The 21,989-nt window shown below is 41.4% G+C and overlaps 1 protein-coding gene across 1 annotated transcript in view; it reads right to left on the bottom strand.

Moving 5' to 3' along the window:
• Positions 1–324: 324 nt before the first annotated feature.
• The window catches only part of LOC126282159 (uncharacterized), a 265,605-nt gene continuing 243,940 nt past the window's right edge, over positions 325–21,989 (bottom strand). Inside the window, exon 6 of the mRNA XM_049981675.1 lies at positions 325–510. Within this exon, the coding sequence (XP_049837632.1) occupies positions 431–510 (80 nt within the window). The 3' untranslated portion in view covers positions 325–430. The remainder of the gene's footprint in view (positions 511–21,989) is intronic.

The following is a 21,989-nucleotide window of genomic DNA, read 5'->3' as shown; positions in this document are numbered from 1 at the left end:
CACGTGCATTTAAACAAAGATCTTGTGATGCAAGTAAGACCGATGCATTCACTGACCTTACATAAATTATTGTGATGAAAGGGTCCTCAATTAAAGCAGAGCATTTACGATACACGCCTTGTACAATACGACCAAAGTCTTAGCAGAATTCCTGCAGACATCCCTACAACAATTTTTTAAGTGTCACTGTCATCTATGATTATAATTTTTCTTATTTATTGCCTTTAAGAATTAGGTTAAGTTTCACAGTTCATCATCAGTGAAATTAATTAAAGTGAATAAAAATAAATTTCTGTATTGTTCAGCTACAATAACACAGGCTTCTTTCCAAATCATTGGTATTATGTTTTTTATTTGTATTTAACATGGAAATAATCAGACAAGTCTCATACAACATTAGGTACTGGCAGGTAGTGTCAATGAAATGCAGTTAAACAGTTCCACTTCTCTGTCTTTCGCACAAAAACTGATGAAAGCTGTAGACAACCACCAACAGGTATACGTCCAAAACTGAAACAGAAAGAAGAAATCATTAGAAAAATATTACAATTGATTGAAGCATATGTTACAGTCAATTTTCCCTATTTTCTTATTACTTATCTTCTATTGTGTAAGTGGATGTTAACAGTTATAAGAGTATAATGGATTATAAGACACTATTAAGTGAAAAATATTGTGTATGACATACAAAATGATTTGCTTGCTTATTTAAGTCCCATAATCTACTAATTTTTATAGTATAAAATAATTCAATAGACATGAAATGTGGATAATATGCACTACTATTTGTGAACATTACACCAGCGTAGAAAATTAATAAAATGTTATCTGTATATGACTAACAGTGACAGAAAGAAATAATAAATATGCATTGCAATAAGGCTACATTACATGCGAAACAATACTTTAGGGAGTCTCCACAACGTAAAATAAGTACTTTTACTCGATGTGCATTTCAAGTAAACTGGCTTTCATTGTGAACCAGAAGAATGATATACCAGAGGCTTACAGTCAGTGTAAAGTTACTTTGTGTCAGCCATTGGACAAGGCTCATAAATGTCACCAAATGATAAAATACTTGGCATGTTCCAGTGGATCTCCTTTTCAACCCAATAACTTCGTTGAGCTACAGCCTTTGGCACTAATGAAACAAAATGATATCTTATTCATGTACCACTCGCAAGTGATATAAAAATGGCCAATACTCTCTTACAGGTACTTATATACCCGTATATGCCTCACAAGGCTATGTAGAAGATGTTGTTCACTTAATAAAATTTGGTTCAAAGAGATTGAGAACTAATAAAGTGCAGCTTTCAGTTCTCAAAATACTGAAGACTTTATTTGGGAGCTTTTGACAGAATTCCTCATTTAACTACAGATGTATACAGATTGGTAACATTTCACAAAATTGTCAATTAAACTGCAGCCTATTAGTACTTACAGTAGTATCAAATGTAAAATTCAGTTGAGAAAACAGATAAAATTTCAAAGAGACAACATAGCTAACCATTCCTGTCTTCAGGAGAAAAAAAGTAACTGAAGTGTCAATAGGACACACTTAGAAGTAAGAAATACTTTCAGGACGTGACTGTTTCTTCTTCAGGGAAGAAAGAAGCGCTGGTTAGGGAATGATGGAAGGGAGAATATTAAATTTTTTGGATTGGTTGGCAACTTCTCTCTTTCATATGCCTTTTGATCTTTGGAAATAAAAGAAGGTCTGCTGGTGCCACATTGCTCAAAAAAGGTACAACATGAGAGCATTTTTTAAAATATAAACTGACACATAATGACTGTCTCATATACACTGTGTGATCAAAAGTATCCGGTCACCCACTAAAACATACGTTTTTCATATTAGGTGCATTGTGGTGCCACCTAATGCCAGGTACTTCATATCAGCGACCTCAGTAGTCATTAGACATCGTGAGAGAGCAGAATGGGGCGCTCCGCGGAACTCACGGACTTCGAACGTGGTCAGGTGATTGGGTGTCGCTTGTGACATACGTCTGTACGCGAGATTTCCACACTCCTAAACATCCCTAGTTCCACTGCTCCAGATGTTATAGTGAAGTGGAAACGTGAAGGGACACGTACAACGCAAAAGCGTACAGCCGACCTCGTCTGTTAATTGACAGGGACCGCCGACAGTTGAAGAGGGTTGTAATGTGTAATAGGCAGACACCTATCCAGACCGTCGGCACAGGAATTGCAAACTGCATCAGGATCCACTGCAGGTACTGTGACAGTTAGGAAGGAGGTGAGAAAACTTGAATTTTATGGTCGAGCGGCTGCTCATAAGCCACACATCACGCCGGTAAATGCCAAACGTCGCCTTGCTTGGTGTAAGAAGCGTGAACATTCTACGATTGAACAGTGGAAAAACGTTGTGTGGAGTGACGAATCACGGTACACACTGTGTCGATCCGATGGCACAGAGTGGGTATGGCGAATGCCTGGTGAACGTCAACAGTCAGCATGTGTAGTGCCAACAGTAGAATTCGGAGGCAGTGGTGTAATTGTGTGGTCGTGTTTTTCATGGAGGGGCTTGCATCCCTTGCTGTTTTGCGTAGCACTATCACAGCACAGGCCTACATTGATGTTTTAAGCATCTTCTTGCTTCCCACAGTTGAAGACCAATTCAGGGATAGCGTCTGCATCTTTCAACAAGATTGAGCACGTGTTCATAATGCACGGCCTGTGGCGGAGTGGTTACACGACAATAGCATCCCTGTAATGGACTGGCCTGCAAAGAATCCTGACCTGAATCCTGTAGAACACCTTTGGGATGTTTTGGAACTCCAACTTCGTGCCAGGCCTCACCGACTGACATCGAAACCTCTCCTCAGTACACCACTCCGTGAAGAATGGGCTGCCATTCCCCAAGAAACCTTCCAGCACCTGATTGAACGTATGCCTGCGAGAGTGGAAGCTGTAATCAAGGCTGAGTGGGCCAACACCATATTAAATTCCATGGAGGGCGCCACGAACTTGTAAGTCATTTTCAGCCAGGTGTCTGGATACTTTTGATCACATAGTGTAAATATGTGTTGTAATGAAGGGAAAGCAAGAGTTGTTTTCAAAGAATTTTCATATACAACTGCACAAATTTTTATTTCAGTTGGTTGAAAGTAAACAACAACTGACTAGAAACTTCAAATTTCATTGAGTACTCTGAGTGGTGGTGAAACTTCAAGATCCAGACATAAATCTAGTTATGGGGAATGAAAATAGATTGAGATTCCTTGGAAGAGTATTATGGATGTGTAGTTCATCCATGATGTACACTCGTTAAAGACTATTTATCAATAAATTCTTCGGCACAGTTCAACAGTGTTGATCTCTTACCGAGTTGAACAAATGGAAGAGATCTTCAATAATTCATTGTAAGTGCTGGATTCAGTATCTTACATGTAGGAAGCAATAAAAGCTGGCAAGACACACAGAAGTTTGAGAAGCAGAACACCCAGCTAACTGGAGCTCTCTTCTCATTGCAACAACTCTCTTCATGTTAAAACTTAAATTTAAGCAATGGTATTTCTCACTCACGCACATAATACACACACAACGGTTTCGAAATCATTTTTCTTGACAAAATATTGTCCTCTGTAAGAGACCTATCACGTCATTTTTCACAAATGTCTTAGTGAAAATCCTGAGTAACCAGTTGTTCTAAATATTGATTTTTATTTTTTAGACCACATATGAAAATAATTTTTATCTACAGGCTTTTATGTAACTTTGCAATATAATTTCAATTTTTTGCAATCTTTTTCGTCACTCTGTATGTCTGAAAACTGCTTTGCAGTAGAAGTTCTTTATGGTTTCCCATAGACACTGACGCGCCATTTTTGGGCTGTCCTCCAGCAGCCTTTAGTGTTGGCCTCACTGCTGTTCTTTCAGTGAATCCAAAAGATTGGAGAGACCAAGTCGAGGCGATAGGGAGCATGGGGAAGACTTTCCCACAGTGAAACAAGGAAAAGGAAACTACATGTTTTCTTGCTCCATGATGATCTTCTTCCCAGCGCATTGATTATGAAGTGTGCAGCACAGCTTGAAAAGTGTCTGGATGCCATTGAAAGCAATTATGAACTGCCCAGGTTCAAGAAAAATTATAAGAATGGAACCCACTGCATTCCAGAATACTCTGCATGTAACTTTCTCAGTAGATTACATGATCATTCATTAGTTTGTTAATGATAAATCGTAATAGTACCACTCCATAATCTGACATTTTGTTTCAGGTTCATAATGATGAAACCAGCTTTCACTGATTGTCATAGTATTCATCTGAAAGTCGTATTTATTGTTTCTAACTCTCTGAAGAAGACTTTCAGTTATAGTCCTTTCCTGCAGGTTGTGGGTATGAGTCAATATGTGTTGAACTCAGTGGGCATAGGATTTTTGAAAACCCAAGTTTTGAATGATTTCCTGCACTATATAAAGATGTACGTCTAGGGAGCTTATATAAATACTTTTTCCTTTATTGTTTTGTTTCATGCATTGTGTTTAGCAATAAAAGTAAAAACATTAAGTGATACAGTGTCTGAACATAAATGTTTCAGAGTATTTGTATATATCTTTGCTATAATATTTGTAGAGCCTATTTCAACCATCGAAATTGATCAATCGAGTGATGGGTTGTTGATGAGAACACTGATTGTTCATGTGATGGCATAGATGGTATGTTGATTTACATGTGTGTAGGCACAGGTAATTAATTCAAATGAATATGAGCACCATATTTTGTGAGCTGCAGAAAGACAGTTATGAAGATGGAGTAAACTGTGAACTGTGGGCTCTGCTTTTATGCACGGATGAATTACGACAGTTTTCACATATGCAACGGAAATATCATTACCCTCAACAGATATACAGGGTGAGAATTTCACTCTGCAGCGGAGTGTGGGCTGATATGAAACTTCCTGGCAGATTAAAACTGTGTGCCCGACCGAGACTCGAGCTCGGGACCTTTGCCTTTCGCGGGCAAGTGCTCTACCATCTGAGCTAACGAAGCACGACTCACGCCCGGTCCTCAGAGCTTTACTTCTGCCAGTATCTCGTCTCCTACCTTCCAAACCTCCAAACTTGAGATATACAGGGTGTCTCCACCATTTTGGATGAAACTGAAACAGCTGATAGTGGGTCCACAACCTGTTACATTGAGAAAGGGAACAAATGGTCGGAAATGCATATCTGTTGTGTTATGAACATACACAGCATACACCACATAACAGCAATATAGCTGATAGTTCTTGTTCAAAGTGACAATCACCACTCTTAGTGCATGTACTGCAATAGCGCATGGAGTTCTGGTACACTCTCGCAAAGATCCCAGGTGTCTGTTGCACACTGGAACATGCAGTGGGTGATAAAAACCACACAGATGTACTGTACACAACTTAGCTGATAGCACATGTGTCATATGACGATTGCATGCGTCTCACTGGCGCATTAGCCTGTGCCAACACACACCACTATCCCTGGTTTCAGTTGTCCACTGCATCAGGTAGCTTGTAATGTCTCATTGCTGAGGTGTGTTACTATGTACCCAAAAGGTTTGAGACATCCTGTCTAATGGATCTGGAGACATTATTTTCAACGCTGATTTGTCAAATATCAGCATCATCGTTGCTGTACAGTTACGCCACAGAAGGTGTCACGGTACATTGAATTCCTGAAACAATTCTGGTTAACTCGATACGTCACATGACACAGTTACGTGAAAATGAACGAATTTTATTAATATGCAGACGTAATAAATAAGGCAGCATTTCGTGAATATAAACCACTCAAACTCTCACTAGTAATTGCACACAAGTAATTTCCCCGGCCTGAGCTACGAGATGCAGTTCTGAGGAAAAGGAGAGTTTTACGACGGCACGTCGTCCCATGCGGCTAAAAAACTCTCACCATGGGATGCTAAGCGAACACAATGACATGCTGCCGCCACTGTGTAGGACACTGGCAAAAGCAGCCCTTGCCCCTGCTATTAACAACGATCTATCGGGAAGGTTTGGTACACGGCAGGAGACCCAGATAAAACGTCCGGACAAACACAACTTGAAACATTAGTGACTCATTGTAGCCACCTGTCTTAAAACTTGCATGAAAGAAAAAGCTGTTTATCTCAGTATTACGTAGCAGAAGTTAAACTCTGCCCTATGAAAGAAAAGACGCCTGTGATAGGCTACAAAAATTCTAGTGGGTGGAGTTATAACAAGTACGAATGCCCTGATTGCCCAGAACGAAAACCCATGGCCACCAGCTTTGGTATAGGCAAATTGCAGACAGAGTAATTGGCTCTTCTAGTGCAAAAAATCGTCGAGAATTTGACGACAGTGACTCGTGCTGTGCTGAGATAATTGTGGTAGACGTTATGTGAACACTTGTTCATAGGCTCGTCTTAAGTCGTAAGGAGTTAAACTGCGAAGTCTCCTAGTACAGAGAACCACACTGAGCACTGACAGTTACGCCTGCGAGTGATTTGAGGACAACGACGTGTATACTATTCCAGCCAAAAAGCGTGTACCTTGTCAAGTAACATAGCTAGGCAATAGCTAAGAGTCTCGACTCACGGCATACAGTACCTGTGGCTATCTGTATAAGAAGCACATTTTATGCAAACATATCAAGTATCAGCCAAGATTTGTATTGCGGGAATGCACACGATCACAAACAGTATACACTCAAGTTACATTCAGTTCAGGTAGGTTAGAGCTATCCGTATCACGAGAGAGCAAAATTCGTTTTTCTCGAAACGACGTTGAGTTCCTGGTAGAATTATAAGTTTCCTCGGGATGCAGATGAAACTGCAGGGCCAAATACGCTAACATACTCTTGAGATATCTATACAAATATATATGAAATTTGTTAAATGTATGTAAACGTGGAGGAAGTTGCAGCCAAAAAGCTAGAACTCAGTTGCTCTCTCGGCTCCACAAACCGCAGTTGGTGTCTGGCCTCGTCAATTAGCCTACACAGCATTCTGTCCTTGGCATCTTCTTTCCATGCTCCAGATATCTGAAAATCCTTGGCCACCTGGCTGTGCACCATATTTTCGGTCTTCTAGATCTTCGTTCTTCGGGTTTATTCTTCCACACTTCTCTCATTGTCAGTCTTGATCCCTCCTCCTTCCTATGGACATGGCCAGCTCGTCTCAGTCTTGACTTCTACAACAACATATGGTTCATTATATATCAGCCTGAGCTCGCTGGCCTCTGCCTTTCCCAATTCTGCTCCCTCACAAATTGGTACCAGAATATTTTCCACAAGAATTTATTTTCAAAAACCTTTATTTTTCTCCATGTATGGTTACCTATTCTACATATTTATGGCCCATATAGTAACAATATGTTGACGATGTTGACTGGAATACTCTCTCTCAAATTCTGAAGATGGCAGGGGTAAAATATAGGGAGCGACAGGCTATTTACAATTTGTACAGAAACCAGATGGCAGTTATAAGAGTCGAGGGGCATAAAAGGAAAGCAGTGATTGGGAAGGGAGTGTCACAGGGTTGTAGCCTATCCCCGATGTTATTCAATCTGTATATTGAGCAAGCAGTAAAGGAAACAAACGAAAAAAATTCCGAGTAGAAATTAAAATCCATGGAGAAGAAATACAAACTTTGAGGTTCGCCGATGACATCGTATTTCTGTCAGAGACAGCAAAGGGCCTGGAAGAGCAGTTGAACGGAAGGAACAGTGTCTTGAAAGGAGGATATAAGATGAACATCAACAAAAGCAAAACGAGGATAATGCAATGTAGTCGAATTAAATTGGTTGATGCAGAGTATTAGATTAGGAAACGAGACACTTAAAGTAGTAAATGACTTGCACTATTTGGGGAGCAAAATAAATGATGATGGTCGAAGTAGAGAGGATATAAAATGTAGACTGGCAGTGGCAACGAAGGCGTTTCTGAAGAAGAGAAATTTGTTAACATCGAGTATAGATTTAAGTGTCAAGAAGTCTTTTGTGAAAATATTTGTATGCAGTGTAGCCATGTATGGGAATGAAACGTGGCCGATGAATAGTTTAGGCAAAAAGAGAATAGAAGCTTTCGAAATGTGGCGCTACAGAAGAATGCTGAAGATCATATGGGTAGATCACATAACTAATGAGGAGGTATTGAGTAGAATTGGGGAGAAGAGAAATTTGTGACACCAAGGGATCACCAATTTAGTACTGGAGGGTAGCGTGGAGGGTAAAAATCGTAGAGGGAGACCAAGAGATGAATATACTAAGCAGATTCAGAAGGATGTAGGTTACAGCAGGTACTGGGACATGAAGAAGCTTGCAGAGGATTCGTTAGCGTGGAGAGCTGCAACAAACCAGTCTCTGGAAGACCACAACAACAACAACAACAACAACATAGTAACAATGGTCTGATTATACACTGAAGTGACGAAACTCATGGGGTACCCCATAATATCATGTCGGACCTCCTTTTTGCCCGGCGTGGTACAGCAATTCAACGTGGCATGGACTCGACAACTCATTGGAGGACCCCTGCAGAAATATTCAGCCACACTGCCTCTACAGCCGTCCATAATTGCGAAAGTGTTACCGGTGCAGGATTTTGTGACGAACAGACCACTCGATAATGTCCCATAAATGTTCGATGGAATTAATGTCGGGTGATTCTGGTGCCTAAATCATTCGGCCGAATCGTCTAGAATGTTCTTCAGACCAAATGGCTCTGAGCACTATGGGACTCAACTGCTGTGGTCATTAGTCCCCTAGAACTTAGAACTACTTAAACCTAACTAACCTAAGGACATCACACACATCCATGCCCGAGGCAGGATTCGAACCTGCGACCGTAGCAGTCGCACGGTTCCGGACTGCGCGTCTAGAACCGCGAGACCACCGCGGCCGGCTCTTCAGACCAATCACGAACAGTTGTGGTCTGGTGATTTGGTGCATTGTCATCCATAAATATTCCATCCATGAACGGCTGCAAGTGGTTTCCAACTAGAACATGAGCATTCCGGTCAATGATCGGTTCAAATGGAGCAGAGCACTCAGTCCATTCCATGTAAACAAAGCCCACATCGTTATGGAGCCACCACCAGCTTGCACAGAGCCTTGTTGACAACCTGCGTTCGTGGATTCGTAGAGTCAATGCAACACTCGAACCCATCAGCTCTTACCAACTGAAATCGGGACTCATCTGACCACACCACGGTTTTCCATGCATCTAGAGTCCAACCGAAATGGTCACCAGCCAGGAGAGGCGCTGCAGGCGATTTCATTCCGGTCGTCTGTTGCCAAAGCCCATTAACGCCAATTTCCGCCGCACTGCCCTAAGGGATACATTCGTCGTACGTCTCACATTGATTTCTGCGGTTATTTCATGCAGTGTTGCTTGTCTGTTAGTGCTGATAGCTCTACGCATACACCGCTGCTCTCTGTCATTAAGTGAAGGCCGTTGTTCATTGCGTTGTCCGTGGTGATAGGAAATGCCTCAATTTGATATTGTCGGCACACTCTTGACACAGTGGATCTCGGAAAACTGAACTCCCTAACGGTTTTCGAAATGGAGTGTCCCGTGCATCTACACTACTGGCCATTAAAATTGCAACATCACGAAGATGACGTGCTACGGACGGGAAATTTAACCGACAGGAAGAAGATGATCTGATATGCAAATAATTAGCTTTTCAGAGCATTCACACAAGGTTGGCGCAGGTGGCAACACCTACAACGTGCTGACATGAAGAAAGTTTCCAACCGATTTCTCATACACAAACAGCAGTTGACCGGCGTTGCCTGGTGAAACGTTGTTGTGATGCCTCGTGTAAGGAGGAGAAATGCGTACCATCACGTTTCCGACTTTGATAAAGGTCGGATTGTAGCCTATTGCGGTTGCGGTTTATCGTATCGTGACATTGCTGCTCTCGTTGATCGAGATCCAATGACTGTTAGCAGAATACGGAATCGGTGGGTTCAGGAGGGTAATACGGAACGCCGTGCTGGGTCCCAACGGCCTCGTATCACTATCAATCGAGATGCCAGGCATCTTATCCGCATGGCTGTAACGGATCTTGCAGCCACGTCTTGATCCCTGAGTCAACAGAAGGGGACGTTTGCAAGACAACAACCATCTGCACAAACAGTTCTACGACGTTTGCAGCAGCATGGACTATCAGCTCGGAGACCATGGCTGCGGTTACCCTTGACGCTGCATCACAGACAGGAGCGCCTGCGATAATGTACTCAACCACGAACGTGGGTGCACGAATGGCAAAACGCCATTTTTTGGATGAATCCTGATTCTGTTTACAGCATCATGATGCTCGCATCCGTGTTTGGCGACATCGCGGTGAAAGCACATTGGAAGCGTGTATTCGTCATCGCCATACTGGCGTATCACCCAACGTGATGGTATGGGGTGCCATTGGTTACACGTCTCGGTCCCCTCTTGTTCAGATTGACGGCACTCTGAACAGTGGACGTTACACTTCAGATGTGTTACAACCCGTGGGTCTACCCTTCATTCGATCCCTGCGGAACCCTACATTTCAGCAGCATAATGCACGACCGCATGTTGCAAGTCCTGTACGGGCCTTTCTGGATATAGAAAATGTTCGACTGTTGCCCTGGCCAGCACATTCTCCAGATCTCTCACCAACTATAACGTCTGGCTAATGGTGGCCGAGCAACTGGCTCGTCACAATTCGCTAGTCACTACTCTCGATGAACTGTTGTATCGTGTTAAAGCTGCATGGGCAGCTGTACCTGTACACGCTATCCAAACTCTGTTTGACTCAGTGTCCAGGCGTATGAAGGCCGCTATTACGGCCAGAGGTGCTTGTTCTGGGTACTGATTTCTCAGGATCTGTACACCCAAATTGCGTGAAAATGTAATCACATGTCAGTTCTAGTATAATATACTTGTCCAATGAATACCGGTTTATCCTCTGCATATCTTCTTGGTGTAGCAATTTTAATGGCCAGTAGTTTAGCTCTACCATTCTGTTTTGAAAGTCCGTTAATTCCCGTCGTGCGGTCATAATCACGTCGGAAGACTTTTCACGTGAATCACCTGAATACAATCGACGCCTCCGCCAATGCACTACCCGTTCATAACGTACAACGACCACCTGTGTATGTGTTATCGCTATCCTCTGAGTTTTGTCATTCCAGTGTAGTTTTTACATATCCTTATTTTGGTTCCTCTTGAAAAAAATTGTATGACAGTAATTTGTTGAGAGAATATGACGCTTTGGATGTCGCTTTGACCATTGCTTCTATTTATTGTTTCTCGTCATTTCTGTTGTTAACAACCACCTCTTGATATTTAAGCTAATCAGTTTCCTCAAATATATGGTTCTCAACCTGCAAGATTTTCAACCTTTATGTCTTGTAATTTCTCTCTACCCCCAAAATAATGTTTTCTATGATTTTACCTGTAATCCAACTTTCCTTACTTTTTTAAATAGCTTTCTTACCACTATTTACAGGTGATCTAGATTGTCGGCGTTGGAACCTAAGTCATATATAAAGGCAAGTACATTTATTTATTCATTTTTACTCCTGTTCTGATTTCACTTCTGCTTTGCTTGCTACATCTAATGCTGTTAAGTTGAACAAGAGTGGTGATATTCATCTCCTTGCCTGACTTTTGTTTTATGTCAAAAGCTGTGGAACATTCTCCTTCCATTTGCACTATCCACTCCGAGCCTTCCAGAGTCACGTTTAGAAGATTTGTAATCTTCTTTGGTATTCCAGACTTATGCATTTTCCCCGACCAATTTTCTCTCTTTATTCTATAGTTAAAATCAACAAACAATACTGTCGTTTTTGTTGTATTACTCATACTTTGATTGTTCCTCTTCTATTACCTCTTTTAAATATGATTCCAATATTTTATGTAGAGTCTGAGAGAACATTTTGTAGGCTGTACCACTTAATGAGATGCCTCTACATTTCTGTATTCTTGTTTCGCGCCCTTTTAATGGAGTGGTACGATGATCTCTTCTTTCCATTCAGCTGGCATTCTTTCGTCGTTCCAAATGTTAGTCAGTAGTTTGTGTGTTTTTTAGCAAGTGTATCTCCTCCATTTCTAGTTTTTAAGAAGTTCAGCTGTCATTCTATATCCACCCATAGCGTTTTGTTGTTTTTGGTATCTCGATTACGTCTAAATCTGTTTCATTGTCGACTATGCAACTAGGGGATCTACGTTCAGGTATTTATGTTGTAACTAAATCTCTGTTCTTCCATCTTTAACATATAAAAGCTCCTCAAAATATTTCTTCCGAATTTCCTTATGTTTTGTTCTTTTCAAAAGTGTATTTACATTTTTATCTCGAATGCCATACATCCATGGTATATATCCTTTTCTGAAAAACTTAATTGACCCGTGAAAATTTCTTGCACTTGCTGTAGTTTTACTCTCTTCTGATGTTATAATTAGACTTTCCACGTTTTCTACCTTTTTTCTTGTGAGAAAATCTCTGCTTCCTCTATTAGCATTTCCATATGCATCTTTTTCGCTGGAATCTTCCTGTAGATGTTTTCCCTTTGCTACTCCTCTTTCTGTCACTTTTTGCTCACATTCAACCGAGAACCATGGACATTTCTTTCTTCTTTTTCTTTTTCCGCACAGTTCTTCTGCTGCTATTTTTACGTTTGTTTTTATTAGTTCTCCTGGCCTTCAGTGTCGTGTTTCTTACCCAATGTCAGAAATTTAAACCTATTTTGAAGCTTGACGTGAAACATGTAAGCGAGAAAACGTTTAGAAAAGCTTAGAAATTACGTGTAAAGTTTGCTGGAAGTCACTAAGTGGTCGCATTATGAAACACTTGATGAATATAGTGTGCCTAATTTGCAGAAGCAAGTTTTCTACGCATCTCAGTTTCAATGGCGTCATATCTCCTGAATTATGTGTCTTACAACGACATAACTTCGCAAGTATCTTCCAAACGTATTAGCGTAGAAGTAATAAAATTAAAACATCATGTCTTGGTGACCACCGAAAATGTAGTAAGCGATAAATTGTTTTACTTTCATTGTTTTGTGAGAGGCAGCAGGAAAAAATTTTTTGTAAAGGCTTGAAATTATTTGTAAAGTTTATTGGAAGTCGCTGAAAGTTCCCATTCTCATGAACAAAGTCAGGGTATTAGCGCTTAGTCAGTTACACTGCCTCATGACTAGAGACCGGATTATATGCATTTGCATGCTGCATATACATTTGCATATTTGGCTCCTTTTCACCGATTATTTCACATTTTCAATTAAAAACTAGTGATGATGCATATTTTAGCTCTATGTTTAAAAGATTTTAAAAATTTAGGCGGGCGGCCTCTAGCTCGATGTAGTTTTGATGTCTCACAGATTGACCGCGACCTAGAGCTACGTGAAATCGTCATCCGAGACGCCACTGCTAGCGAAATCATAACAGAAGAGGAACAGGAATAGGCAGACAGAGTCAATGCCCCTGCCCCGGTTAGTCCCCTACGCTCTTACGCGTCGGCAACAATTAAATTAAACTACGCAAGCTTTTAGTCGCACCTCCATTGTTTCAGTTTAGCCTTCTATTGACTTGTACACAGTTACGTGTTTTACGACGTGTAGTGTGTAACGTGTTGTGCGCCATGCCGCCCGAAAAAAGAAACGTCTTTTAGTGGATAGCTGACCATCATGGAACATTTACAAATGGTTCAAATGGCTCTGAGCACTATGGGACATAACTGCTGTGGTCATCAGTCCCCTAGAACTTAGAACTACTCAAACCTAACTAACCTAAGGACATCACACACATCCATGCCCGAGGCAGGATTCGAACCTGCGACCGTAGCGGTCGCGCGGTTCCAGACTGTAGCGCCTAGAACCGCTCGGCCACTACGCCCGGCAATATTTACATATGACGGAATAATTGTTTTATGTTGTCGAGTCTGCGAGAAAAACGTTTCGTTCAAAAAAAGTTTCAAATAGACCAGTATGTCAAGACAAGTTTTCATATCGCAGGAATGCAGAAGAAAGAACCACGACAACAGCCTCTGACAATAGCAAGTTGCAGTAGCAGCGATTTATCCAAAGGAACCAAAAAGTCGGTTTAACACGTATCTCTTTGAAGCATTCATTGCAAGCAATATTCCTGTTCACAAACTCACAAACCCTATCCTCAAAGGCTTCCTGCGAAATATTGCTTGAATCAAAATGTACCAGATGAATCAACACTGCGTAAAAATTACTTGCCGACAATTTACGTATATGTTTTGGAAGAAATATGCAATGAACTCAAGGATAGCATTATCTGCATTTCAGTTGACGAAACTACAGGCACCTGTGGCCGTTATATTACAAATTGAATTGTTGGTGCTTTAAAAGAAGAACCTTCTCCTTCCTATGTAGCAGCCTACAAAGAACAAGAAAAAGTCAGTCATTCTTCCATCGCCAGATTTGTGAATGAGGGTATTAGAAAAATATTTCCAGAATGAAAGGGTGTTTTTATTCATTTCAGATGCTGCTCCCAATATGATCTAAGCAAGAAAAGCCGTCTGAGTATTTTACCCCAATTTGATGCATGTGACATGCTATGCTCATGGAGTACATCGCCTTGCTGAAGAAGTATGTTCCACGTTTGTGAATGTAAATAAACTTATTTCATCCACAATTAAATTGTTTCTAAAGGCTCCTCCTCGCATCAATACCTACGAATAAAAACTCCCAAATGTGCACTTTACCTCCCGAAACAGTGGTAACTCGTTGGGGTACTTGGGTCGAAGCTGTGTTGTTTTATAATGAGCATTTCGAGGCCATTAGAGGGGCAGTAAACGACTTCTATAGGGCAGAGGCTTTGGCAGTTTGCCAGTGCAAGAAAGTTTTTAATGATTCCGGTATTAGAAAAGACATTGCTGTGATTAGCACGCATTTTTCCCATATACAGGATGTTTCAAAAATGACGGATATATTTGAAACTGCAATAAAAACTAAACGAGCAGCGATAGAAATACACCGTTTGTTGCAATATGCTTGGGACAACAGTACATTTTCAGGCGGACAAACGCTCGAAATTACAGTAGTTACAATTTTCAACAACAGTTGGCGCTGCAAGTGATGTGAAAGCTATAGAAGACAACGCAGTCTGTGGGTGCGCCATTCTGTACGTCGTCTTTCTGCTGTAAGCGTGTGCTGTTCACAACATGCAAGTGTGCTGTGGACAACATGGTTTATTCCTTAGAACAGAGGATTTTTCTGGTGTTGGAATTCCACCGCCTAGAACACAGTGTTGTTGCAACAAGACGAAGTTTTCAACGGAGGTTTAATGTAACCAAAGGACCGAAAAGCGATACAATAAAGGATCTGTTTGAAAAATTACGACGGACTGGGAACGTGACGGATGAACGTGCTGGAAAGGTAGGGGACCGCGTAAGGCAACCACAGAGGGCAACGCACAGCTAGTGCAGCAGGTGATCCAACAGCGGTCTCGGGTTTCCGTTCGCCGTGTTGCAGCTGCGGTCCAAATGACGCCAGCATCCACGAATCGTCTCATGCGCCAGAGTTTACACCTCTATCCACACAAAATTCAAACGCGGCAACCCCTCAGCACCGCTACCATTGCTGCACGAGAGACATTCGCTAACGATATAGTGCACAGGATTGATGACGGCGATATGCATGTGGGCAGAATTTGGTTTACTGACGAAACTTATTTTTACCTGGACGGCTTCGTCAATAAACAGAACTGGCGCATATGGGGAACCGAAAAGCCCAATGTTGCAGTCCCATCGTCCCTGCATCCTCAAATAGTACTGGTCTGGGCCGCCATTTCTTCCAAAGGAATCATTGGCCCATTTTTCAGATCCGAAACGATTACTGCATCACGCTATCTGGACACTGTTCGTGAATTTGTGGCAGTACAAACTGCCTTAGACGACACTGCGAACACCTCGTGGTTTATGCAAGATGGTGCCCGGCCACATCGCACGGCCGACGTCTTTATTTTCCTGAATGAATATTTCGATGATCGTGTGATTGCTTTGGGCTATCCGAAACATACAGGAGGCGGCGTGGATTGGCCTCCCTATTCGCCAGACATTAATCCATGTGTCTTCTTTCTGTGGGGACACTTGAAAGACCAGGTGTACCGCCAGAATCCAGAAACAATTGAACAGCTGAAGCAGTACATCTCATCTGCATGTGAAGCCATTCCGCCAGACACGTTGTCAAAGGTTTCGGGTAATTTCATTCAGAGACTACGCCATATTATTGCTACGCATGGTGGATATGTGGAAAATATCGTACTATAGAGTTTCCCAGACCGCAGCGCCATCTGTTGTTGACAATTGTAACTACTGTAATTTCGAAAGTTTTTCTGCCTGAAAATGTACTGTTGTGCCAAGCATGTTGCAACAAAAGGTGTATTTCTATCGCTGCTCGTTTAGTTTGTATTGCCGTTTCAAATATACCGGTCATTTTTGAAACACCCTGTACCTGCAAGTATTAAAAAGCTTGAAACTCAAGGTTTGGCGTTGGATGAATCTATTCAGTTAATGAATAAAATTATTCTAGTAAACTCCTCATTGCCGGAAGTATTCTCAAGAAAATTTAAAACAATAAGTGCCAACATAGCACCCAAATTCAAATCTGCCCTGTCACCTCAGCTGATTTAGAACGGTCCTTTTGCATTCACAAAAATGTTTTGAGTGATCGAAGACATAATCTTACTACCGGACATTTGCAACAATACTTGGTCGCTAATGTTTACAATAGCAGAAAAATGTAAAGTAAATTTTAAATGATGTTTTGGTTCAATAGTATTAATTACAAATTAATGCTGTTCAAAACATTCATGATTGTATGTTGTTTTTGAAATAAAATATTACGGAGTTTTTTAGCGTGTCCCTCTGCATGCGATGTGTCGTAAACTTGGTACGTTGGTCCTGTACATATCGATTGATACACATGAACCATGAACCATGAACCATGGACCTTGCCGTTGGTGGGGAGGCTTGCGTGCCTCAGCGATACAGATAGCCATACCGTAGGTGCAACCACAACGGAGGGGTATCTGTTGAGAGGCCAGACAAACGTGTGGTTCCTGAAGAGGGGCAGCAGCCTTTTCAGTAGTTGCAAGGGCAACAGTCTGGATGATTGACTAATCTGGCCTTGTAACAATAACCAAAACGGCTTTGCTGTGCTGGTACTGCGAACGGCTGAAAGCAAGGGGAAACTACGGCCGTAATTTTTCCTGAGGGCATGCAGCTTTACTGTATGATTAAATGATGATGGCGTCCTCTTGGGTAAAATATTCCGGAGGTAATATAGTCCCCCATTCGGATCTCCTGGCGGGGTCTACTCAAGAGGATGTCGTTATCAGGAGAAAGAAAACGGGCGTTCTACGGATCGGAGCGTGGATTCTCAGATCCCTTAATGGGGCAGGTAGGTTAGAAAATTTAAAAAGGGAAATGGATAGGTTGAAGTTAGATATAGTGGGAATTAGTGAAGTTCGGTGGCAGGAGGAACAAGACTTCTGGTCAGGTGAATACAGGGTTACAAACACAAAATCAAATAGGGGTAATGCAGGAGTCGGTTTAATAATGAATAGGAAAATAGGAATGCGGGTAAGCTAGTACAAACAGCATAGTGAACGCATTATTGTGGCCAAGATAGATACGAAGCCCACACCTACTACAGTAGTACAAGTTTATATGCCAACTAGCTCTGCAGATGACGAAGAAATTGAAGAAATGTACGATGAAATAAAAGAAATTATTCAGATAGTGAAGGGAGACGAAAATTTAATAGTAATGGGTGACTGGAATTCGAGTGTAGGAAAAGGGAGAGAAGGAAACATAGTAGGTGAATACGGATTGGGGCTAAGAAATGAAAGAGGAAGCCGCCTAGTAGAATTTTGCACAGAGCACAACTTAATCATAGCTAACACTTGGTTTAAGAATCATGAAAGAAGGTTGTATACATGGAAGAACCCTGGATATACTAAAAGGTATCAGATAGATTATATAATGGTAAGACAGAGATTTAGGAACCAGGTTTTAAATTGTAAGATATTTCCAGGGGAAGATGTGGACTCTGGCCACAATCTATTGGTTATGACCTGTACATTAAAACTAAAGAAACTGCAAAAATGTGAGAAATTAAGGAGATGGGACTGGATAAACTGAAAGAACCAGAGGTTGTACAGAGTTTCAGTGAGAGCATAAGGGAACAATTGACAGGAATGGGGGAAAGAAATACAGTAGAAGAAGAATGGGTAGCTTTGAGGGATGAAGTAGTGAAGGCAGCAGAAGATCAAGTAGGTAAAAAGACGAGGGCTAGTAGACATCCTTGGGTAACAGAAGAAATATTGAATTTAATTGATGCAAGGAGAAAATATAAAAATGCAGTAAATGAAGCAGGCAAAAAGGAATACAAACGTCTCAAAAATGAGATCGACAGGAAATGCAAAAAGGGCTAAGCCGGAATGGCTAGATGACAAATGTAAGGATTTAGAGGCTTATCTCACTAGGGGTAAGATAGATACTGCCTACAGGAAAATTAAAGAGACCTTTGGAGATAAGAGAACCACTTGTATGAACATCAAGAGCTCAGATGGAAACCCAGTTCTAGGCAAAGAAGGGAACGCAGAAAGGTGGAAGGAGTATATAGAGGGTCTATACAAGGGCGATGCACTTGATTACAATATTATGGAAATGGAAGAGGATGTAGATGAAGATGTAATGGGAGATACGATATTGCGTGAAGAGTTTGACAGAGCACTGAAAGACCTAAATCGAAACAAGGCCCCCGGAGTAGACAACATTCCATTGGAACTACTGAAGGCCTTGGGAGAGCCAGTCCTGACAAAACTCTACCATCTGGTGAGCAAGATGTTTGAAACAGGCGAAATACCCTCAGACTTCAAGAAGAATATAATAATTCCAATCCCAAAGAAAGCAGGTGTTGACAGATGTAAAAATTACCGAACAATCAGTTTAATAAGCCACAGCTACAAAATACTAACACGAATTCTTTACAGACGAATGGAAAAACTAGTAGAAGCCGACCTCGGGGAAGATCAGTTTGGAATCCGTAGAAACAGTGGAACACGTGAGGTAATACTGACCCTACGACTTATCTTAGAAGAAAGATTAAGGAAAGGCAAACCTACATTTCTAGCATTTGTAGACTTAGAGAGAGCTTTTGACAATGTTGACTGGAATACTCTCTTTCAAATTCTAAAGGTGGCAGGGGTAAAATACAGGGAGCGAAAGGCAATTTACAATTTGTACAGAAACCAGATGGCAGTTATAAGAGTCGAGGGACATGAAAGGGAAGCAGTGGTCGGGAAGGGAGTAAGACAGGGTTGTAGCCTATCCCCAATGTTATTCAATCTGTATATTGAGCAAGCAGTAAAGGAAACAAAAGAAAAATTCGAAGTAGGTATTAAAATCTACGGAGAAGAAATAAAAACTTTGAGGTTCGCCGATGACATTGTAATTCTGTCAGAGACAGCAAAGGACTTGGAAGAGCAGTTGAATGGAATGGACAGTGTCTGGAAAGGAGGATATAAGGTGAACATCAACAAAAGCAAAACGAGGATAATGGAATGTAGTCGAATTAAGTCGGGTGATGCTGAGGGAATTAGATTAGGAAATGAGACACTTAGAGTAGTAAAGGAGTTTTGTTATTTGGGGAACAAAATAACTGATGATGGTCGAAGTAGAGAGGATATAAAATGTAGACTGGCAATGGCAAGGAAAGCGTTTCTGAAGAAGAGAAATTTGTTAACATCGAGTATAGATTTAAGTGTCAGGAAGTCATTTCTGCAAGTATTTGTATGGAGTGTAGCCATGTATGGAAGTGAAACATGGACGATAAATAGTTTGGACAAGAAAAGAATAGAAGCTTTCGAAATGTGGTGCTACAGAAGAACGCTGAAGATTAGATGGGTAGATGACATAACTAATGAGGAAGTATTGAATAGGATTGGGGAGAAGAGAAGTTTGTGGCACAACTTGACCAGAAGAAGGGATCGGTTGGTAGGACATGTTCTGAGGCATCAAGGGATCACCAATTTGGTATTGGAGGGCAGCGTGGAGGGTAAAAATCGTATAGGGAGACGAAGAGATGAATACACTAAGCAGATTCAGAAGGATGTAGGTTGTAGTTGGTACTGGGAGATGAAGGAGCTTGCACAGGATAGAGTAGCATGGAGAGCTGCATCAAACCAGTCTCAGGACTGAAGACCACAACAACAGCAACACACTGTGACTCACTCGCGTCGCATCAACTTGTTAGCGTCAACAATAGCAAAGAAGTAACAATTCTTGAAACACGGTGTGCGTCCCCGTTTCGCAAATTTTTAGAAAATAATGCGTGAAAGACCTCTTCCTAATCTCTACCAGAAAGTCATCAGAAAATGTCAGTGTCCTAAATGTACCGATTTTTCGCGTGGCCGGCGCTCTTCCTCGTAATTGATATGCAGTGGTTCTACTTTGCGATATAATACACGCAGTAACTACCACGTTTTTTTTATCGTTTGATCGTGTATACTTCGACAATTTTCATGTATTTTAAGCATTTTTTCGTGCATATTTGCATGCATATTTTAAGGTTTTTATGACGCATATAATCCGGTCTCTACAATCACGACAACACCCATTTCCTAACTGTACTAGTTGTCTCATCTTGTTAAACTATTAATAAGATTGCACCACTTAATGAGTTGATAATGACAGCATTTTTTTTTTTGAATTCGATCAAGTATAACGCGAAATATCGGAAATCCATTTTTTTTCTGGAAAGCGTTAGGTAGGCAACCTGCAACTGATCGATACCAGGGCAGTCGCTTAGTACAATCGTTCTCACAATGAGGGGGGAGGGGGGGGGGGGCAGGTGGCGCTGAGAGTAATAGTCGGGTGCACCTGTCTTCGTTGACATGGATATATTTCGTATTGTATCAGAAAAAAAAATCTCCGGTAAACAAAGACTGCTTAAGGCAGATTTTCATTTCCGTCAACGAAGTTAACTTGCTGTCATATTTCACAAGAACTGCTAACAGATCCTGTCAGCACGAATGCTGAGAAAAGATGCGAGTTTTCCATCACACACACACTGTCAGCTATCACCCACATGGGTTAGCTACTTATCAAACTTTTAAAGACCACTTTTGAAAATGTGACCACCTCGCCCTTGGAACACAAGAATATATTCCTAATGGTAGCGATTGAAACTGTCCACACGATTTCAGCGAGGCTTCCGGGGCCAGTTGAAAGGTTGCGAGTTAGGTAAAAGTTGAATTCCAGTACGCGTCAGTGGAAGTAGTTAACCACATTTAAAATAAAGTGATACAAGTTCTGCAATGTGCATGGATAAGTGGCTATTTCGCAGTAATAACCAGAGATCCAACGGAAGTGATTCACTGAGTGTCTCTCCTCCTTCAAAAGTATGCAGCTGTAATAAAGGTTAAGGTTTGAATTTAATCAAAGTACGTTCTTCTTTCGCGCCTTCCTCTGTTCCTGTCAGCAATGTCAGTTGTAAACGCAAAACCAAAGTGCGCAAAGATCAAGTTGATTAACTAACATTAGGCTTTACCATGATTATTTTTAATAATGAGGGATACCGTCAATGTGTTTCTTGTTTGGATATTTAGTCCAACGATAGCATGAAGCCTATAAAAGTAAAGACACTTGCAAACAAAACAGCTAGATCATGTTCCTGAACCTATTAACTATTTTAAGCCACATAAACAACAACTATGTTAGATTCGTAAAAAAAAGGTAATGGAAAGGAGCGTTTGGCGTCATTGGCCGGAAGGCCCCTTACGGAGCAGGTCCGGCCGCCTTCGTGCAGGTCTTACTACATTCGACGCCCGATGGGGATGAAAGGATGATGAATCACAACACAACCCCCAGTCCCTGAGCGGAGAAAACCCTCGATCCAGCCGAGAATCGAACCCGGGCCCCTCAGGACGGCAGACCATCACGCTGACCACTCAGCTATCAGGGCAGAAAAAAAAACAGGTGTTAATTCCTA

This window comes from Schistocerca gregaria, chromosome 7 (assembly GCF_023897955.1).
Source record: "Schistocerca gregaria isolate iqSchGreg1 chromosome 7, iqSchGreg1.2, whole genome shotgun sequence".
Classification (NCBI taxonomy): Eukaryota; Metazoa; Arthropoda; class Insecta; order Orthoptera; family Acrididae; genus Schistocerca; species Schistocerca gregaria.
Note: the sequence above shows the minus strand (reverse complement) of the source record. Positions and strands in the feature narration are given on the sequence as shown.